Raw genomic sequence first — 21,021 nt, forward strand, 5'->3', positions numbered from 1 at the left:
TGGCGCAGTTGTTAGATCGGTTACTGCTGCTACAATGGCAAGTTATCAAGAATTAAGTGAGTTTGAACGTGGTTTATAGTTTGCGCACGGGCGATGGGACGCAGTATTTCCGAGGTAGCGATGAAGTGGGGATTTTCCCGAACGACATTTCCCGAGTGTACCTTGAATATCAGGAATGCGATAAAGTATCAAATCTCCGACATCGTTGTGGTCGGAAAAGGATCCTGCAAGAACGTGACCAACGAAGAATGAAGAGAATCGTTCGAAGTGACAGAAGTGCAACATTTCCGCAAACTGCTGCAAATTTCAATGCTGAGGTATGAGCAAGAGTCAGCGTGCAAACCATTCAACGAAAAATCATCGATATGGCCTTTCAGAGCCGAAGGCCCACTCGTGTACCCTTGACGACTGCACGACACAAAGTTTTACGCTTCGCCTGGGCCGGTCAGCACCGATATTGGACTGTTGATGACTGGAAACATGTTGTCTGGTAGGACAAATCTCGTTTCAAATTGTATCGAGCGGATGTACGGGTACGGGTAGGGTGACAATCTCATGAATCGATGGACCCTGCATGTAATCAGAGGACTGTTCAAGCTGGAGAAGGCTCTGTAATGGTGTGGGGCGTATGGAGTTGGAGTGATATGAGTCCCATGATACATGTAGATACGGCTTTGACATGCGACACGTGCATAAGCATCCTGTCTGATCAACTACATCCATTCATGTCCATTGCGCATATGATGGGCTTGGGCAGTTCCAGCAGGACAAAGTGACACCCCACACATCCAGAATTGCTACAGAGTGTCTCCAGGAACACTCTTCTGAGTTTAAACACTGGTGCTGGCCACCAAACTCCCCAAACATGAACATTGCTTAGCTTATCTGCGATGTCTTGAAACGTGCTGTTCGGATCTCCACCCCGTCGTACTCTTATGGATTTAAGGACAGCCCTGCAGGATTCATGGGGTCAATTCCATCCATCACTACTTCAGACGTCAGTCGAGTTCATACCACGTCGTGTTGCGGCCCCTCTGCCTGCTCGCTGGGGCGCTACACGATATTAAGCAACCGTACCAGTTTCTTTGGTTCTTCGATGTGAATGAATGGTGTTACGTAACAACGAGACACTGGTCGTAGTATTTGTCGAGTAGCATGTGGAAACAGTTGTCGGTGTGTTTCAGACACCGTTCTCAACTTCATCCGGTCGCACCCGCTGATGGACTCGGCGGTGGCTCACGAGAACGGGAAGCCGGTGTTCTACAGGCGCGACGTGCTCTTCACGCACGTCGTCGTGGACCGCGTCCAGGTCGACCTCGCCGAGTACATCGTCTACTACGCCGGCACCAGTAAGTGGTCCGCTCTCGTCTCGTGCACTTAACAGTTATTTCTTTTTGTCACCTGTAGGCCTCAAGCTACGATGATGTTTCAGATACCGGCCACGTGTACAAGGTAGTGCAGTGGTACGACAGGAATGATGAGTCGTCTTCCATCCTGATAGACATCTTTGACTTGATGAAGGGAGAACCAATACGTGCCATGGAAATATCCAAAGAGGTAAGGCAGAACCAATGAGGAATCCAATGCAATGAGATAACGAATGAAGACTATCTTTCTTTTCCAGCTCCGTGTAGAAAAGCATTTTATAAACTTCTCAAAAAGAGTTTCGCACGAACGTCAGGACTTACATTTATTTTTTTCTCTTTTTCACTGTAGGAAGTTCCTACGTACAGCCCTGTGGATTCTTTATACAGTCCTGTAAAGCACGTTGTGTCTGGAATCGTGAACTGGACATCACGGCCTGTGCATCCTGTTCATTGTATGAACCTGCCACATTTCAAGCTTATACTGTCACTGTATTTTCATCTAGGCAATAACAGTTGTCAGAACACAAAATTCAGCTCCAAATTGGCATACACCCCAGCGACGTCATTTGAACATTCAGGTCCGGCCGGTGTGGCCTAGCGGTTCTAGGCGCTTCAGTCTGGAACCGAGCGATCGCTACGGTCGCAGGTTCGAATCCTGCCACGGGCATGGATGTGTGTGATGTCTTTAAATTAGTTAGGTTTAAGTAGTTCTAAGTTCTAGGGTACTGATGACCTCCGATGTTAAGTCCCGTCGTGCTTAGAGCCATTTGAACCGTTTTTTTTTTTAACATTCTGGTGCTATTATGAGACAAAAAGACATGGAAGATCTGTTCCGTGCAAATACGATTCTAATAGAATATGCTCCTGTTACAGCAGTAGTGTGCCACGGGCCTCTGGAGGAGCGAAGCATTACAAAAAATCGTAAAAGCGTAAGTCATTCAAGTTTTCAGGAATGGTTGTCGAATAGATGCTCGAAACTATAGGCATAAACCTCTGATGTCGACCTGTTGTAGAGTTCTGGAACATGTTTTATGCTCAAATGTTATGAAATTTCTGGAGACTGAAAATCTCTTTTGTAAGACTGTCCAAGACTCCCGAAAACAATGACCGTGTGAACCCAAGTTCTCTCTTTTCGTCATCGAGACGCAGAGGATTGACGTCGTGTTCCTTCACTTCAGGAGCTCGTTCGATATAAAACTTCCTGGCAGATTTTAACTGTGTGCCGGACCGAGACTCGAACTCGGGAACTTTGCCTTTCGAGGGAAACTGCTCTACCATCTGAGCTACCCAAGCACGACTCACACCCTGTCCTCACGTAGGAGACGAGGTCCTGGCAGAAGTAAAGCTATGAGGACGGGGCATGAGTCGTGCTTAGGTAGCTCAGATGGTAGAGCACTTGCCTGCGAAAGGCAAAGGTCCCGAGTCTCGGTCCGGCACACAGTTTTAATCTGCCAGGAAGTTTCGTATCAGCACACACTCGGTTGCAAAGTGAAATTCTCATTCGTTCGATACAGTTTCGCGTCACCGCCTACCGTATGAAACAGGAACGTACGGAATATCAAACCAGCTTTGAGACTGGACTGCAGAGTTACTAGCAAACAGAACACAGCATGTAATCCTCAACGAATTCTTAGACGTAAAAGTAGCTTCGGGCGTACCCCAAGGAAGTGAAAATCTAGCGAAATGCAGGAAGGCCTGCAGAAGATCGACACTTCGTGCATTGACCGGAAATCGACCGTGTATCATTAATGTTACGTGTTACACATTAATAGGAACAAAGCCCCAGTGCTGTATGATTTGATGATTGCAGAACAATCACTGGAAGCATTCACATATACACGTGCATACGGAGCGATTTGAAATGAAACTATCACACAAAATTAATCAAAGATGACGCAGATACCAGACTGAGATCCATTGGCAGAATCATTAGGGAATGTAGTCATCCCACAAACGAGGTAGCTTAAAAATCATCGTCCGAACAGTACTTGAACGTTGCTCGTCAGTCTGGGACCTGACCAGACAAGACTGACAATGGAAATAGAGATCCAAAGGAGAGCAGTGCGTTTCGTTATGTGCTGATTCAGTAAGCGCAGAAGCGTCACAGAGATACTGAGAAAATTCCAGTGGCAGACGCTGCAGGAGGGGCTTGCTGCATCACGGTGTGGTTTACTGTTAAATTTCCGACAGCGGCGTTCCAAAAGAGTCATCGAACAAATTGCTTTCTCTTACGTATATTTTGGTGAAACGCCATCGGGACAGAGTTGGAGAGATTAGGGTTCACTCTTACGAGGAATCGATCTCCCCGCGAACCATTAACGACTTGGAACAGGAAAAGGGAGAAGAGGCATTGGTGTACAAAGCTCTTTTCGTCAAACACCGTAAGATGAAACTTCCTGGTAGTTTAAAACTGTGTGCCGGACCGAGAGTCGAACTCGGGACGTTTGCCTTTCGCGTACAAGTGCTCTGCCAACTGAGCTACCCAAGCACGACTCACGACCCGTCCTCACAGCTTCAATTCTGTCAGTATCTTGTCTCCTACCTTCCAAACTTCACAGAAGCTCTTCTGCGAACCTTGCAGGACTAGCACTCCTGGAAGAAAGGTTTTCGGTGTGCTCGCGGCGAGAAACAGTAGCTAATCCCCGCTTCATACAAATTGCGCCTCGTACGACGTTCACACATCTAGGACAATGAAACAGAACTGCGCACTGGCTTTCTAAACCAAATGGGAGGATGGGTCCAAACAAATAGTACCCAACCGTTTCCACAGTTTTGCTCATAGGTGTCCCCTCACAATAGTCCGCGAAGAAGCTGGGCAAGGGGAAACCTGGAATGGAACCCCATCACTGATGTGTGACGACTCTTGATTCTTGCAGAACAGTGCGCAAGGGTGCAGGCGCCATTGGAGTTCTACACGAGTTGAGCAGAGAGGGAGGTCGGTTTTATTATGGGCCAGCATCGTGTGCGGATGTCAGACGCCTCTCATCTCTATCGAGGACAATTTGAGGGCTGAACAATATCGGGATGTGATCCTCAAACCTACTGTGGAAACCTCTAGTAAGCATTTTGCCGATAATGCAGGATGATCGTGCACGAGCACATCGCACCCTTCTTGTGAAAATCTTCCTTCAGGTAACGGGAATGAACCAAATGGAATGGCCTGCGACCTATGATACCTGAGCCCATTTGAGTGTGTGTGGGACCAGTTTAAAGTTGCAGCGCGTCGTCCCTGGAACCCTCCTCAATCACGGGATGACGTTTGTCTGGTTGTCTAGTATATGAAAACGAGACAGAGCAGCAACATACAGACCACCTTGAGGAAAGCACATTATCATACTTTTTCGTTAGTTCCTTAATCCCTGTACTTTCCCTCACTAGCCACCTTGAATATAAACACATACACAGTCAGCACACGTTGCTGGTATAAAACTTTAGTTAGCGGCTGTTTAACTAACAAAGAAAGCCTTAAGATCCAGATGAGCCATGGCTCCGACAACTTATCGGCAACAACGCGTCATCGCTTTCAGTGTCCAGGCGACATCAATGTGAATCCAACTGATAGATACCCATTCACGTAGAGTTACTTTCTTCACTTCCTGTATGCATATTAGGTGACATAAGTGCTGGGTCTATTTGTGCGACTTACTTCATTCGTTATCTTGTTAGTCTAGATTTTCTTCTTCATTTCTTCAATACTGACATGCTGCTAGCCTAGCTCACCCTGTACAGCGTCATTGTAATGAATAAGCAGTCTGTTTGTTTTATAGTTTGCAGCAGGAGCTTAATATCAAACTTTTATATTAGGGTGCGCCTGCAAACACGGTAAATGTGCCATAAATTGCGACGGGATAGCCTACTCTGTCACAACAAGCAACCTATACAAGAGCTGTGTTATCTCAAATTATACTCTTTCTCAGTCATGAGATCTTCAGGGATTGTTTGAACTCTTCTTACTACGCTACTGGCCATTAAAATTGCTACACCAAGAAGAAATGCAGATGATAAACGGGTATTCATTGGACAAATTTATTATACTAGAACTGATTACATTTTCATGCAATTTGGGTGCATAGATCCTGAGAAATCAGTTCCCAGAACAACCACCTCTGGCCGTAATAACGGCCATGATACACCTGGGCATTGACTCAAACAGAGCTTGGATGGCGTGTACAGGTACAGCTGCCCATGCAGCTTCAACACGATACCACAGTTCATAAAGAGTAGTGACCGGCGTATTGTGACGAGCCAGTTGCTCGGCCACCATTGACGAGACGTTTTCAATTGGTGAGAGATCTGGAGAATGTGCTGGCCAGGGCAGCAGTCGAACATTTTCTCTATCCAGAAAGGCCTGTACAGGGCCTGCAACATGCGGTCGTGCATTATCCTGCTGAAATGTAGGGTTTCACAGGGATCGAACGAAGGGTAGAGTCACGGATCGCAACACATCTGAAATGTAACGTCCACTGTTTAAAGTGCCATCAATGCGGACAAGAGGTGACCGAGACGTGTAACCAAAGGCACCCCATACCATCAAGTCGGGTGATGGACAGTATGGCGATGACGAATACACGCTTCCAATGTGCGTTCACCGCGATGTCGCCAAACACGGATGCCACCATCATGATGCTGGATTCATCCGAAAAAAAAGACGTTTTGCCTTTCGTGCACCCAGGTTCGTCGTTGAGTACAGCATCGCAGACGCTCCTGTCTGTGATGCAGCGCAAGGGCAACCGCAGCCAGTGTCTCCGAGCTGATAGTCCATGCTGCTGCAAACGTCGTCGAACTGTTCGTGCAGATGATTGTTGTCTTGCAAACGTCCCCATCTGTTGACTAAGGGATCGAGACGTGGCTGCACGATTCGTTACAGCCATGCGGATAAGATGCCTGTCATCTCGACTGCTAGTGATACGAGGCCGTTGGGATTCAGAACGGCGTTCCGTATTACCCTCATGAACCCACCGATTCCATATTCTGCTAATTATCATTGGATCTCGACCAACGCGAGCAGCAATATCGCGATACAATAAACCGCAATCGCGATAGGCTACAATCCGACGTTTATCAAAGTCGGATAGGTGATGGTACGCATTTCTCCTCCTTACACGAGGCATCACAACAACGTTTCACCAGGCAACGCCGGTCAACGGCTTTTTGTGTATGAGAAATCGGTTGGAAACTTTCCTCATTTCAGCACGTTGTAGGTGTCGCCACCGGTGCCAGTCTTGTGTGAATGCTCTGAAAAGCTAATCATTTGCATATCACAGTATCTTCTTCCTGTCGGTTAAATTTCGCGTCTGTAGCACGTCATCTTCGTGGAGTAGTAATTTTAATGGCTAGTAGTGCAGCTTTTCAGAATACAGTTTCTGTGGCACATTGAGCAGGCTTTTGCACCTCTGTAGTTTTACAGTGAAGGCGTGTTCTTTTGAACGACGTCAGACGTATCGCGTCGCGTTGCTGAGTGTCTTGTTTACAGAGCGTGAAACTCGTGTTGCAGCGGAAGTCTCTGTACGTGTCGTCGGACCAGCGGGTGCGCCAGGTGGACCTGGTGACGTGCAACCGGCGCTACGACAGCTGCCTGCGCTGCGTGCACGACCCCTACTGCGGCTGGGACCGCGACACCAGCTCGTGCAAGCCCTACACGCAGGGGTGAGTCACACGGCGCTGTTACAGGCTGCTAGCGGCACACGCAGAACCGTCGACCACTTGTTAAACTCGTGTAAACGAGCTGCCATTTTCTGGAGTGTTCACACTGTAATTAACCCTCATGACATTACACGCTACTTAACAATAAAAGCAAATCACGCAGAAGACGTGGTAAGATAACAATATAACTTCGCACACCCACACACGGTCGACGGATACGTGTATGATAGGAGATGCAGTTCCTTGGGACATGCAGGATGGCCTCCAGATTGCATGAGTGTGCTGACAGCATAGCGGTATTACGAGGGTCACTCCAAAAGAAATACACAATATTTTTGTAAAAATACAGTTTTCATTTTCTGCATGTGTGAAAGTTTTTCGCAGGTTCGAATCCTGCTTCGGGCATGGATGTGTGTGATGTCCTTAGGTTAGTTAGGTTTACGCAGTTCTAAGTTCTAGGGGACTGATGACCTCAGATGTTAAGTCCCATAGTGCTCAGAGCCATTTTGTGAAAGTTTTACAGTGTGTAGATACATCCTTCCCGCTTGTTTTCAAACTTAATTCAACCTGTTCCCGTGAGTCGCGCCGTCACAGGATGTCTTCAAATGGTGCTGTCATAGAATTCCTATGCTGTGACAACGAGACGGTGGCAAACATCCACAAGAGGTGGGAAAAGGTGTATGGAGATGCTGCTGTCGATCGCAGTACAGTTAGTCGGTGGGCAAGCAGGTTACGTGATGAAAGCTGGCACGACAATATTGAGGATTGTCCTCGCAGCGGCAGGCCTCATACTGCACACACTCCAGACAATGTGCAGAGAGTTAACGAATTGGTGACTGCTGACAGACTCATCACAGTGACGAATTGTCGCGCTAAGCTGGGATAGGGGAAGTAAGTGTTTGCAGAATACTGAAAGTGTTGGCGTTAAAAAAGATTTGTGCCAGGTGGGTTCCCCGGATGTTGACAGTGGCTCATAAAGAAACAAGAAAAACACCCGTCTTACAGTCCCGACCTGGCTCCATGTGACTATCATCTCTTTCGGAAACTGAAAGACTCTCTTCGTGGAACAAGATTTGAAGATGATGACTCCCTTGTGCACCCTGCCAAACAGTGACTCCAACAGGTTGGTCCAGAATTTTACCGTGCGGGTATACAGGCGCTGGTTCCAAGATGGCGTGAAGCAGTTGAAGGGGTGGAAATTATGAGGAGAAATGAAAATATTGTTCCTAAAGGATGTATCTACACACTCTAAAACTTTCAAAAATGTAGAATAAAAGATGGATTTTTTTAAAAAAAAATAGTGTGCATTTCTTTTGGAGTGACCCTCGTATTACACATCTTAGTAGGAATTAGTTTTAATGTGTGGTGAAACGTTGAGAATACGCTGACCAGTCGCCGCACGGAGTAGCCGCGTGGACTCAGGCATCTAGTCACGGTCCGCGTGGCTCCCCCTGTCGGAGGTTCGAGTCCTCCCTCGGGCATGGGTGTGTGTGTTGTCCTTAGCGTAAGTTAGTTTAAGTTAGATTAAGTAGAGTGTAAGCTCAGGGACCAATGACCTAAGCAGTTTGGTCCCATAAGATCTTACCACAAATTTACAATTTTTCACTGACCAGTCACCTTCTACGCTAATTTTTCATTTACCAGTTTCAAATAGGAACTGAAAGGAAGCTAAGACGAAATGTCTGCATGAAAAATGTAAAGAAATCGAAAACGAACTGATTGCCGGAAAGACTGACTCTGCATATAAGAAAGTCCAAACAACCTCCGGCGAAACTAAAAGCAAGGCCGGTAACAATAAGAGTGCAAAGGGAATTCTGTTGTTAAATGCGGAGGAGAGAGCAGATGGGTGGAAAGATCACATTGAAGGTCTCTGTGAGGAGGACGACGTGTCTAATAACGTGGCAGAAGATGAAACAGGAGCCAATAGAGAAGAGATAGGGGATCCAGTATTAGAATTGGAATTTAAAAGAGCTTTGAAAAACTTAATGTCAAATAAAGCCGAAGGGACAGATAACATTCCACCGGCGTTTGAAAAATTTGGGCTAATTGGCAACAAATAGAATATTCAAGTTGCTGCATAGAATGTATGAGACTAGCGATACGCAATCAGACTTTCGGAAAACATCATCCACACAATCCCCAAGATTGCAAGAGCCAACATGTGCGAGAATTATCGTAAGATCAGCTGAACAGCTCATGCGTCCATGTTGCTGACAAGGAAAATATATACAAGTATGAAATAGCGATTTGAGGCTCCGTTAGATGACGATCAGCTTGGAAGAAAGGTAAAGGCACCAGAGATGCAATTCTGAAGTTGCCCTTGATGGTGGAAGCAAGAATGAAGAAAAGTCAAGACACGGTCATAGAATTTGTCGATCTGGAAAAAGCGTTCGACAGTGTCAAATGGTACAAAGTGAGCGGAATTCTGAGAGAAGTAGGGGTAAGCTGTAGGGAAAGACGGATAATATACGATCTGTACAAGAACCAAGAGAGAACAATGAGTGGAGGACTAAGAACGAAATGCTCGGATTAAGAGGGGTGTAAGATAGGGATGTAATATTTCTCCCCTACAGTTCGGTTTGTGCATCGAAGAAGCACTGAGGGAAATAAAAGAAATATTCAAGAGTAGGATTAAAATTCAAGGTGAATGGATATTAGTGATAAGATTCGCAGATGTGATTGCTGTCCTCAGTGAAAGTACAGAATAATTACAGGATCTGCTGAATGGAATGAACAGTTTAATGCTTACAAAATATGGATTGAGATTAAAAAAGAAAGACCAAAGTAACATAAATCAACACATCGAATAACTAAACGTCAGAACTGGGGATTACGAATTATGAAGTTAAGGAATACTGCTACGTAGGCATCAAGGAAACCCATAATGGATGCAGAAAGGAGAACATAAAAGGCGGATTAACATTGGCAGAAAGGACAGTCTTGGCCAAGAGAAGACTACCAATATCAAACGCAGGCCTTACTTTAACGAAGGAATTTCTGAGAATGTACATTTGGAGCTCAACATAGTGAAACATGGACTGTGGGCAAAACGGATCAGAAGGAAATCGAAACATTTGAGATGTGGTGACACAGACGAATACTGAAAATTAGGCGGACTGATAAGGTAGGGATTGATGAGGTTCTATGCAGAATCGGCGAGGGAAGGAAGATATGGAAAGCACTGACAACAAGAAAGGACAGTACATCTGTTAAGACATCAGGGAATAACTTGAGCAAGAAACTACAAGAAGTGCCTTGGGCTCCTCAGAAATGTCATCTCATTCCACATACGCTCAAGTGTCACTCTGTCATTCCGTACAAGTACCACGAGCAGTGGTCAACAAACTGGACTCGCATTCGGGAGGACGACGGCTCCAACCCGCGTCCGCCATCCTGATTTAAGTTTTCCGTGATTTCTCTAGATCACATCAGGTAAATGCCGGGATGAAAGGGCACAGCCGACTTCCTTCCCCATCCTTCACTAATCCGATGAGACCGACGACCTCACTGTTTGGTCTCCTCCCCTAAATCAACCAACCGACCAACCAACAAGTACCACAAACTCGTAGGTAACTAATCGTCGCTGTGGTGGTGAGCCTGTTGTTTACACGCCGTCGCGTTCCTCGTTGCAGGCTGCTGCAGGACGTGACCAACTCGAGCGCCAGTGTATGCGACAGCAGCGTGTCCAAGAAGCGGCTGACGGTCACGTGGGGCCAGAGCGTGCACCTGGCGTGCTACCCACGCGTGCCCGACGCGCTCTTCAGCCAACCCGTCGCCTGGGCGCACTACAGCAAGGAGCGCGGCCGCTACCACATCGCCTACAGGTGAGCAGGCCACGCAGCTTTGTGCCTGCCACAATAACGGTGCCTCCAGCAGCTGCTTGTGGTCCACTGCTCAGGCCGTCTTTCTTCGATACTCTCTAGTACTTTATCTCCGTTGTGGAGAATAATACGGAAACATTCACACCTGCTACAGTGCAGCACACTGTTAGGCACACATGAAATGTGGATACACTGTAATCACTTGATAGTTCACAATTCCTATCCGTGCAGGGTCGCCAAAAGATGTAGAACGCACCAAGAGAATAATCTTGATTGTACAGGGTTAACAACATCCGACAATAATCCATAGAACAGCAATCTAAAACATAATCCGCTTGGAATCCAGTAAACAGCGGGATCACTAGAGTACGGTGTAAGTGAGGTAGAGACTTCAGCACAGCACGTTTCAAACTATACTGCACTAGACTGGCGGCCGCATTTTATCTCCAGCTTTACGTCAGCGACCAAGCTGGCGGCCCCCTTAACTTCCATCTGAGCAGTCGTTGATGGTGAACTTCCCAGGATATCAACCTCGCTGTTGGATGACAGAGATACATCAGAAATGTAGCACAGTCTACATCACATTCCATTTCTCGTTTATACTGTATCTACATGTGCATCTACATACATACTCCGCAATCCACTATACAGTGCGTGGCGGAGGGTACCTCGTACCACAACTAGCATCTTCTCTCCCTGTTCCACTCCCAAAAGGAACGAGGGAAAAACGACTGCCTATGTAAGAGCCCTAATCTCTCTTATCTTATCTTTGTGATCTTTCCGCGAAATATAAATTGGCAGCAGTAAAATTGTACTGCAGTCAGCCTCAAATGGTGGTTCTCTAAATTTCCTCAGTAGCGATTCACGAAAAGAACGCCTCCTTTCCTCTAGAGACTCCCACCCGAGTTCTTGAAGCTTTTCCGTAACACTCCCGTGATGATCAAACCTACCAGTAACAAATCTAGCAGCCCGCCTCTGTATTGCTTCTATGTCCTCCCTCAATCCCACCTGATAGGGATCCCAAACGCTCGAGCAGTACTCAAGAATATGTCGTATTAGTGTTTTATAAGCGGTCTCCTTTACAGATGAACCACATCTTCCCAAAATGCTACCAACGAACCGAAGACGACCATCTGCCTTCCATCGACGAAACACTGAGCAGTTCCGTCACCAGAGATTCTTTTCGTTTGATCAGACTCTTCAGGGAAACGCTACTTCGACTGCAGGGCTTCTTGCGGAAGAATGCGGAAAGGAACTGGCCACGTCCTTTTTAAAAACAACTGTCGCGGCATTCAGCTTTATCTATTTTAGGAAACAACGGAGACTGTGGGAAGATGGATGTGCTGAACATGTAGTTATGTACTGTCTGCGGATTACATAAAAACATATCAGGAATTACCACAGATTTACTATAACAAACATTCAGGGATGCAGACAAGTTAGAACTGCGACAACGTGCCGAAAAGTAATGCTTCCGAATTTTGTGTTCTGTTCTCACAAGGGAACCTCCCCATCGCACCCCCCTCAGATTTAGTTATAAGTTGGCACAGTGGATAGGTCTTGAAAAACTGAACACAGATCAATTGAGAAAACAGGAAGAAGTTGTGTGGAACTGTGTAAAAATAAGCAAAATATACAAACTGAGTAGTTCATGGCAAGATAGGCAACTTCAAGGACACTGGAAGCGCAGGAGCGCCGTGGTCTCGTGGTAACGTGAGCAGCTGCGGAACGAAAGGACCTTGGTTCAAATCTTCCATCGAGTGAAAAGTTTAATTTTTTATTTTCAGTTTATGTGACAAACTCTCTTATGTTTTCATCACTTTTTTTTGGGATTATCACATTCACAAGAAGACGTAAATCGGGCAAGGTAGAAGAATCTTTTTACCCATTCGCCAAGTGTACAAGTTAGGTTGGTCGACAACACATTCCTGTCATGTGACGCACATGCCGTCACCAGTGTCGTATAGAATATATCAGATGTGTTTTCCTGTGGAGGAATCGGTTGACCTATGACCTTGCGATCAAATGTTTTCGGTTCCCATTGGAGAGGCACGTCCTTTCGTCTACTAATCGCATGGTTTTGCGATGCGGTCGCAAAACACAGACACTAAACTTATTACAGTGAACAGAGACGTCAATGAACGAACGGACAGATAATAACTATGCAAAAATAAAGTAAAATTTTCACTCGAGGGAAGACTTTATTCAAGGACCTCTCCTTCTGCAGCTGCTCACGCTACCACGGGACCACGACGCTCCTGAGCTGCCGGTCTCCATGATGTTCATATATGGCCCCTGGGCTACTCGGTTTGTATATTTTGCTTATTTTTTCGCAGTTCCACACAACTTCTTCCTGTTTTCTCGATTGATCTGTGTTCAGTTTATCAAGGCCTATCCACTGTGCCAACTTATAACTAAATCTGAGGGGGGTGCGATGGGGAGGTTCCCTTGTCAGTTCCGGTTAAGGCAGGGGCGGGCAAACGTTGCACGCGGCTCATGAGCACACAGCGCTGCACGTGTGCTGCTCGCGTGCAATCGTTGAACGGGGCAGTGGCGACAGCCGGCAGGTTGCGGCAGTGTAGTTCCAGGCTAAGCTGCGGACGTTGAAGCGAAGCGACCACTACGGAGTGAACGTTTTATTTCAATAACCGGAAAATGCAAAGTGAATCAAGGAAACGGAGAATTGGAGATTTGCTATCTTTTAAAAAGGAATGGGAGAATCATTTTTTCTCTGTGCAGAAACGTGAAAATTGGAAATGTATAATATGTGACAGTATTCTCGCTGGTCAGTGGAGGTTTAATATTGAACGACATTATAATAAATTTCAGTATGTTGCCGTTCTTAGTACAATAAAAGAGGAATTTCTCAAGCGATTTGGGGATATATCTTACTTATCCCAAGGTTTTGAATAGTTCTCGAGACAATCAGCTGTTTCTGTAGATGATATTCATCCCAGTTTGCAAATGGAATTAATAGATCTACAGCGTAATTCTCGTCTGAGAGACAGGTTCCTTTTGGCAAGACGTGCGATAGATTTTTATCACAACTTTCCACAGAAAGTTTCCACGTCTCCATCGTGAAGCCGCGAAGATAATGTCAGTGTTTGGCTCGACATACGTTTGTGAGAGATTTTTTTCTGTTATGAAAATTAATAAGTCTCGGTTAAGAGCAAACATCAGTAATGAAAATTTACGTAACTGTTTGCGTTTGTCTGAACGTAGAAATTTTGTTCCAGACATTAAACGTGTTGTAAACTCCACCTGTGATAATTAAATAAAACATATCGTAGGTAATAGGTACTCGTTCAAACAATGATTAATTTCAAGCACTCCTACTAACCTTATTCGTTCAGTCAATAAAGCAGGCCAGGAAACAAAACGCATTACAGAGGAAGGAGCGGAGAGACGGTATGTGGGGAGGGGAGAGAAGCGGGTGGCCAGCTTGCCCCTGCGTGCACGCAGAACACCTGTTAACTGCACACGTGCATGTGCACCGCACACGTGCAGAATTCCTGCCCGCCCCTGGGTTAAGGTATTACATTTCATGCGTATTACTAGTTGCATGCGTTTTACTCAGTCGGTTTTTCCCCTACGCTGACGCAAGAAACAGCCTTCTGCTGGTACAGCGCTCCGAACTGTAGCGTGTAACGTGGCGGCGTGTAATGTAACTACGTCGGTGCGTCACGAACAGCTTGCTGTAACCGAGTGTCCAAGCGCAGAAAATGTTCGTTCACACATGGAGCACTCTCAATTTCAGCATGACAATGCAGAGCACACAACGAGCGCTGCGAAATGTACAGCATCCGACGTCTTGGGTTCACTAGTGTTGATCATCCTTCATTCAGCCCCGACTTGGCCCCATCCGATTTTCATCTCTTTTCAGAACATGAAGAACATTTCAGAGGACTCAGATAGTGATGAAGTGCTGCAAACAGAAGTGAGGTTGTGGTTGCGCCAATAAGGTCAGACTTCCGAAAATGACAGTATGAACAAACTGGCTTCTCGTTGGGGGAATGGGAGGAATGTGTCCAATGCTAGGATGACTATGTTGAGAAAAAATATGTTGACATGTAGAATAAAGATGTAGAATGGTAATAAACTTCCCTTTTTTTAAAAAAAAAAACACTCTCTTCGTCTTCAGGCCACAAGTGACCTACCGGGACCACCCGACCGCCGTGTCATCCTCAGAGGAGGACGCGAGTAGCTCCTCAACTGGCGTCACGAGGCTCAGTGCACTCCGGAAAAATGGCAACAGCGCATGGCGTCCTGAAAAAAAAACAAAAAAAACTTTACGAGTTTTCACCTCAAGAACTCGGAGGCATTACTTTTCAGCATATGTTAAACACCCAGATCAGATCTCCAAAATTGAACACGCTGTCGGTAAACAAATGAGACATTTTCGGCAGCGAGTTAGATGAGAGTGAAACGAATGGGTTAGTTCAGCTAAAGACTCCAGCACATGAGACCCCTCTTACACTAACATCAACGGTGAGACCAACGAAGTACAAAATGCACGTAACACACACACACGACAGTAAAAGATAAAATAGTAGTACACATACAAATTATATTAGAAAGCTGTTAATAGCTAAATAGGTTAGTTCGTGGCCGGATATTTTACCAGGTACCACGTACAACGTATATTTAGACCTGTAGATTAAAGTAGCGTAGAAAAAATACAACACGATTACTCTAGCTAATTAACACACACATAACGACAAGGAAAATATAAAACTCAGCACACAAAATAAACGACACTAAATGCAGAATTAGTAACACACTGATAAAGTGGAATAGAAACTTGTCAGTAGATTAAGTAGGCCAGATTTTGATCGATTTTTGTACCAGGTGCCACGTTAAAACTGTAATGAGACTGTAAACTGTAACACAAGTAATCTAGGTGACTAACGCACATATAGCATAAAAGTCCCTAAAAGGTCTTAGATATTCGAACAGTTACGCGAAAGAAGAATCGACTCGTGACATCCGAGACGCGAATTATCTCGCTTCTTAAACTAACAACGGGATGGACTGCCCGCGGACGTCGGTTTCGACGATACTCGTACATTCGGAGACAGCTTCCCTGAGCAGCGCCGAGAAGGCACAACTATCTCCAACACTAATACACTCCTGGAAATTGAAATAAGAACACCGTGAATTCATTGTCCCAGGAAGGGAAAACTTTATTGACACATTCCTGGGGTCAGATACATCACATGATCACACTGACAGAACCACAGGCACATAGACACAGGCAACAGAGCATGCACAATGTCGGCACTAGTACAGTGTATATCCACCTTTCGCAGCAATGCAGGCTGCTATTCTCCCATGGAGACGATTGTAGAGATGCTGGATGCAGTCCTGTGGAACGGCTTGCCATGCCATTTCCACCTGGCGCCTCAGTTGGACCAGCGTTCGTGCTGGACGTGCAGACCGCGTGAGACGACGCTTCATCCAGTCCCAAACATGCTCAATGGGGGACAGATCCGGAGATCTTGCTGGCCAGGGTAGTTGACTTACACCTTCTAGAGCACGTTGGGTGGCACGGGATACATGCGGACGTGCATTGTCCTGTTGGAACAGCAAGTTCCCTTGCCGGTCTAGGAATGGTAGAACGATGGGTTCGATGACGGTTTGGATGTACCGTGCACTATTCAGTGTCCCCTCGACGATCACCAGTGGTGTACGGCCAGTGTAGGAGATCGCTCCCCACACCATGATGCCGGGTGTTGGCCCTGTGTGCCTCGGTCGTATGCAGTCCTGATTGTGGCGCTCACCTGCACGGCGCCAAACACGCATACGACCATCATTGGCACAAAGGCAGAAGCGACTCTCATCGCTGAAGACGACACGTCTCCATTCGTCCCTCCATTCACGCCTGTCGCGACACCACTGGAGGCGGGCTGCACGATGTTGGGGCGTGAGCGGAAGACGGCCTAATGGTGTGCGGGACCGTAGCCCAGCTTCATGGAGACGGTTGCGAATGGTCCTCGCCGATACCCCAGGAGCAACAGTGTCCCTAATTTGCTGGGAAGTGGCGGTGCGGTCCCCTACGGCACTGCGTAGGATCCTACGGTCTTGGCGTGCATCCGTGCGGCGCTGCGGTCCGGTCCCAGGTCGACGGGCACGTGCACCTTCCGCCGACCACTGGCGACAACATCGATGTACTGTGGAGACCTCACGCCCCACGTGTTGAGCAATTCAGCGGAACGTCCACCCGGCCTCCCGCATGCCCACTATACGTCCTCGCTCAAAGTCCGTCAACTGCACATACGGTTCACGTCCACGCTGTCGCGGCGTGCTACCAGTGTTAAAGACTGCGATGGAGCTCCGTATGCCACGGCAAACTGGCTGACACTGACGGCGGCGGTGCACAAATGCTGCGCAGCTAGCGCCATTCGACGGCCAACACCGCGGTTCCTGGTGTGTCCGCTGTGCCGTGCGTGTGATCATTGCTTGTACAGCCCTCTCGCAGTGTCCGGAGCAAGTATGGTGGGTCTGACACACCGGTGTCAATGTGTTCTTTTTTCCATTTCCAGGAGTGTATTTCCTGTCTTCTTTTTATTCTCTTCTTAAAACTTAATATTTTATAATTATCAATTTCAAAACACGATGTAATATAATGTCAAGAAGTTATGAAAGCCGTATCTGATACGAAAAAAGCCAACAGCTCTCCAAGGATTTCCACATCGACGTGATGGTGCATGGGAAACGGACTCGCGGCCTCAGCTGCGTAGTCTACTTTCGCTGCTCGATGGGAGCCTTGAATACCGGGCTAAGTAGACTAAATGGAGCACAACATTCCGCACTAAATTTATCAGAATCCGGGCGCTAGTTGCCTGAACATAGCCTAAAAAAACGTAGACCTTCAGACTAAGATATGAACCCAACTCGTATCAAATTCGTGTACAGCATCAGTTTCAGTTTGTCACCTATCTCGACGTTTCCTTATCTAGTAAGGCATAAGGAAACAAGTAGGCTGGCGTTAGAAGATGCGAAATATGTATTAAGTATGGGGTAAATAAGGATTGAAAGATGTAACAAATAATAATGAGGTCTTAAGCTAGGAGGATACTCGTACTTGGTGATGAAAGTGCTAACAAACATGGGTAAGAAATTCAGGAAATATTTAGACCATTGTAATAGTCCTGAATTGTGTTCACAAACATTCCGTTGGCCTCCGGCACTCTTTGAAATGCGGAATAGAAATTATTTGAGTGAATGGCTAAGAACTGTTTTAGTGGAATGCGGTAGCTTTGATACATATGTTCCTAAGGATCACTGTTCATTGTTTTGTACAGGATGGCCACAACAAATGAGGCACATGACATATACCGCCTGAAAAAAAAAGCATCCTTAAAGGGACGAGGAACCGAAACGGATCTTTATAGATTGAGAGTGTATGTGAAGTTTTTGTTGCTCTAATTTCAACATCGAGTGAAACTTACAAAAACAAAGTAGTATTTGTCCACTTATCAAGATGACGTAACTCATCTCGCCTGCATGCATACACTGATTTAAGTGGGAAGGGTAACAAAACACTATCTTAGCTTCTTGTCAGTCAAGCTGGTCCACGACTGTTGTAACTGGTTCCTGATATCGTGGATACTGACACTGTGAAACAGCTGCCGTCCGAGCTGATCTCATACGTGTTCTATCGGGGCAGATCTGGGGAACTTGGTGTCTTGTGTGTACCTCAGCATCACAGAAAGATCTTAGACACTTGTGCCGTGTGTGAGCGAGCTTTGTCGTATTGACAAATGTCAACGCGGTACCACAGCTCCAGGAGTAGCAGCGCTGGGCCTCTCCAAAGCACTGGAAGAATGGGAGCTCTCTCCAGCCCGCCGCCATACCCGCCAGCGATGGTAATCCAAGGTAGAGCACAACTGCCAACACAGTGAGACGCTATCAGTTCTAGCATGGTCTTCCGTATTTTGTTCTTCCTTCTTGGTTGCTGCCCAGACTGTAGTGCATTACCCGTCTTTCCCTGTAGCTTTTACATATGTTCATGAGGAATTCAAACATTTTGTACCACTTCCCTTTGTTAAACGCCTTTCGTAGTTCAGCCAGCCCTGTGAGATGTCTTGAGTTTTCCGAAATGTTATTTCTGTTATCATTTGTAACTGCATCTGTGATTCCTTATCTTTCGTAAAGCAAAACTGAAATTCATCTAACAGATCTAAAAGTTTTTGTTCTGTTTATGGTTGAGAAGCAAAGAAACAGTGCTTTTTTTCCACCGGTCTTTATTATTAAGTGGGTTTGGCCGGTTAGACCCATCATCATGTAGCAACCGGGTAGTTTACGTAACCTCGAAAACTCCTCTAATCCTCTGTACGCAAGATTATCGTAATTTCCTCCGAGGATTCAGAAGACGAATGCGCGAAAACTACAAGACAAATAGAAAACATGTCGCTCATCAAATGTATAGGACACTTTTCCAAGTTTCGGTATGTAATAAGCCCCGTGGTAAAGTTGCAGAGCGCGCGACAAGGGACCGGTGTGCCAGAACATATGATAAATCAGCTGCTCCGAATGGTCTCAACGAGTTGGATTGCGCCTGCAGGCATGGAACCCAACGAACAGATTTCCAAAGCGGGCCGCTGTCTTTGCGCTTTACTGGGCGGAATTTCACCCACGTGCTCTCCCGCCTTGACTGACTTTGTCTGTGTTGTGACTTGGCAAGACAGCCAAGCCACTATGAGAGGAAGCCGAAAGGCACGCGTTTAAGCTCACGCAGGCTGGCGTGAGGTCTGGAACAGGTAAAGTAATTGAGACTAGCAAGTAAAGTACGTAGCTTCTTGAATACTTAACTTTAATCCATAATTGGTGAACATCGGTCTGACGGTACATGCATCACAAGATAAATAGCAATTGATAATGGCGCCTTGCTAGGTCGTAGCAAATGACGTAGCTGAAGGCTATGCTAACCATCGTCTCGGCAAATGGAGCGTAATTTGTCAGTGGACCATCGCTAGCAAAGTCGGCTGTACAACTGGGGCGAGTGCTAGGAAGTCTCTCTAGACCTGCCGTGTGGCGGCGCTCGGTCTGCAATCACTGATAGTGGCGACACGCGGGTCCGACGTATACTAACGGACCGCGGCCGATTTAAAGGCTACCACCTAGCAAGTGTGGTGTCTGGCGGTGACACCACAGTCTGCGTCACAGACGGTGCTCATACTAATTTAAAAACTTAGGGAGATATTCTGTCCACTGATACATCTGATTGGTGTGTGTCTCTTGTAATTTCCACGCAGTTCTGAAATCCCTGGGTACTTATCAACAACTCTGTATTATTCAAGTAAGGAAATTGAATGCCAGAGATGGCAAGCTGATTGTTTGAAAGTTCCGTCTTTGTCTGCCACTGCATCACATATTTCAATAATCCCCACTTTTTCTTGACACCCATCCTCTGTAGACCCCATACTACCTCCAGTGAGGCGGGTTTATATCCAAGTTTGGGTTTATCGTAATTTTTGAGTATCGATTTATGAAAACACCAGCACACGTGCTTTTTCGACGTGGACTGTATCTCTCTCCCCCTTCTCCCCCCTCATCTCTCTCTCTCTCTCTCTCTCTCTCTCTCTCTCTCTCTCTCTCTCTCTCTCTCTCTCTCTCTCTCCCTTTCCTTCCCTCTTTCCCCTAGCCGTATTTCAGATATTACGCTGTCTTTAAAGGCCTCCTTGTCGCCAGGGCGATGGATATTTACCTCCCTATATTGCACTTGAAAAAAAAAGTAAGTTACACGGGGGAAGACATGCGTGGAAATATGATACATACAGGGTGGCCCATCTGAAGTTTCGGATGAGATTATCTTGAAAATGATTGAAAATGAATGGAAGAATTGGTGCGCATTTTATATCTATTTGATGCAACTTTCTCGGATCATTCTAAATAAATCGGAGTTCTTCCCCAACTTGAGGTTTTCTCGATTTCAGCGCCATCTGTCAATGGTTTAAAAAATTTTTCAGACAAAAATTGACTACTATCTTATGGAGAACCCGAATCTGCTATAACAAATGGGTGTTTCCATTTAAGATTTAAAAGTTGTCCCCCTGCCATCCAAGGGGATGGTGGCTGGGGTCACGTGTAGCGTCATTTCATGTCCTTCTTTGAGCTTACGAACTTGTATTACGCACTATTTTCACCCGATTTGTAGTTTTCGAAATAATCTCATCCGAAACTTCAGA

At 46.2% G+C, this 21,021-nt stretch overlaps 1 protein-coding gene across 1 annotated transcript in view; it reads left to right on the plus strand.

The window, feature by feature from the left end:
- LOC124805152 (semaphorin-2A-like) overlaps positions 1-21,021 on the plus strand; it is a 715,094-nt gene that overhangs the window by 685,661 nt on the left and 8,412 nt on the right. Inside the window, exons 9-12 of the mRNA XM_047265622.1 lie at positions 1,185-1,349; positions 1,433-1,557; positions 6,862-7,013; positions 10,643-10,834. Of these exons, the coding sequence (XP_047121578.1) occupies positions 1,185-1,349; positions 1,433-1,557; positions 6,862-7,013; positions 10,643-10,834 (634 nt within the window). The remainder of the gene's footprint in view (positions 1-1,184; positions 1,350-1,432; positions 1,558-6,861; positions 7,014-10,642; positions 10,835-21,021) is intronic.

This window comes from Schistocerca piceifrons, chromosome 7 (assembly GCF_021461385.2).
Source record: "Schistocerca piceifrons isolate TAMUIC-IGC-003096 chromosome 7, iqSchPice1.1, whole genome shotgun sequence".
Lineage (NCBI taxonomy): Eukaryota > Metazoa > Arthropoda > Insecta > Orthoptera > Acrididae > Schistocerca > Schistocerca piceifrons.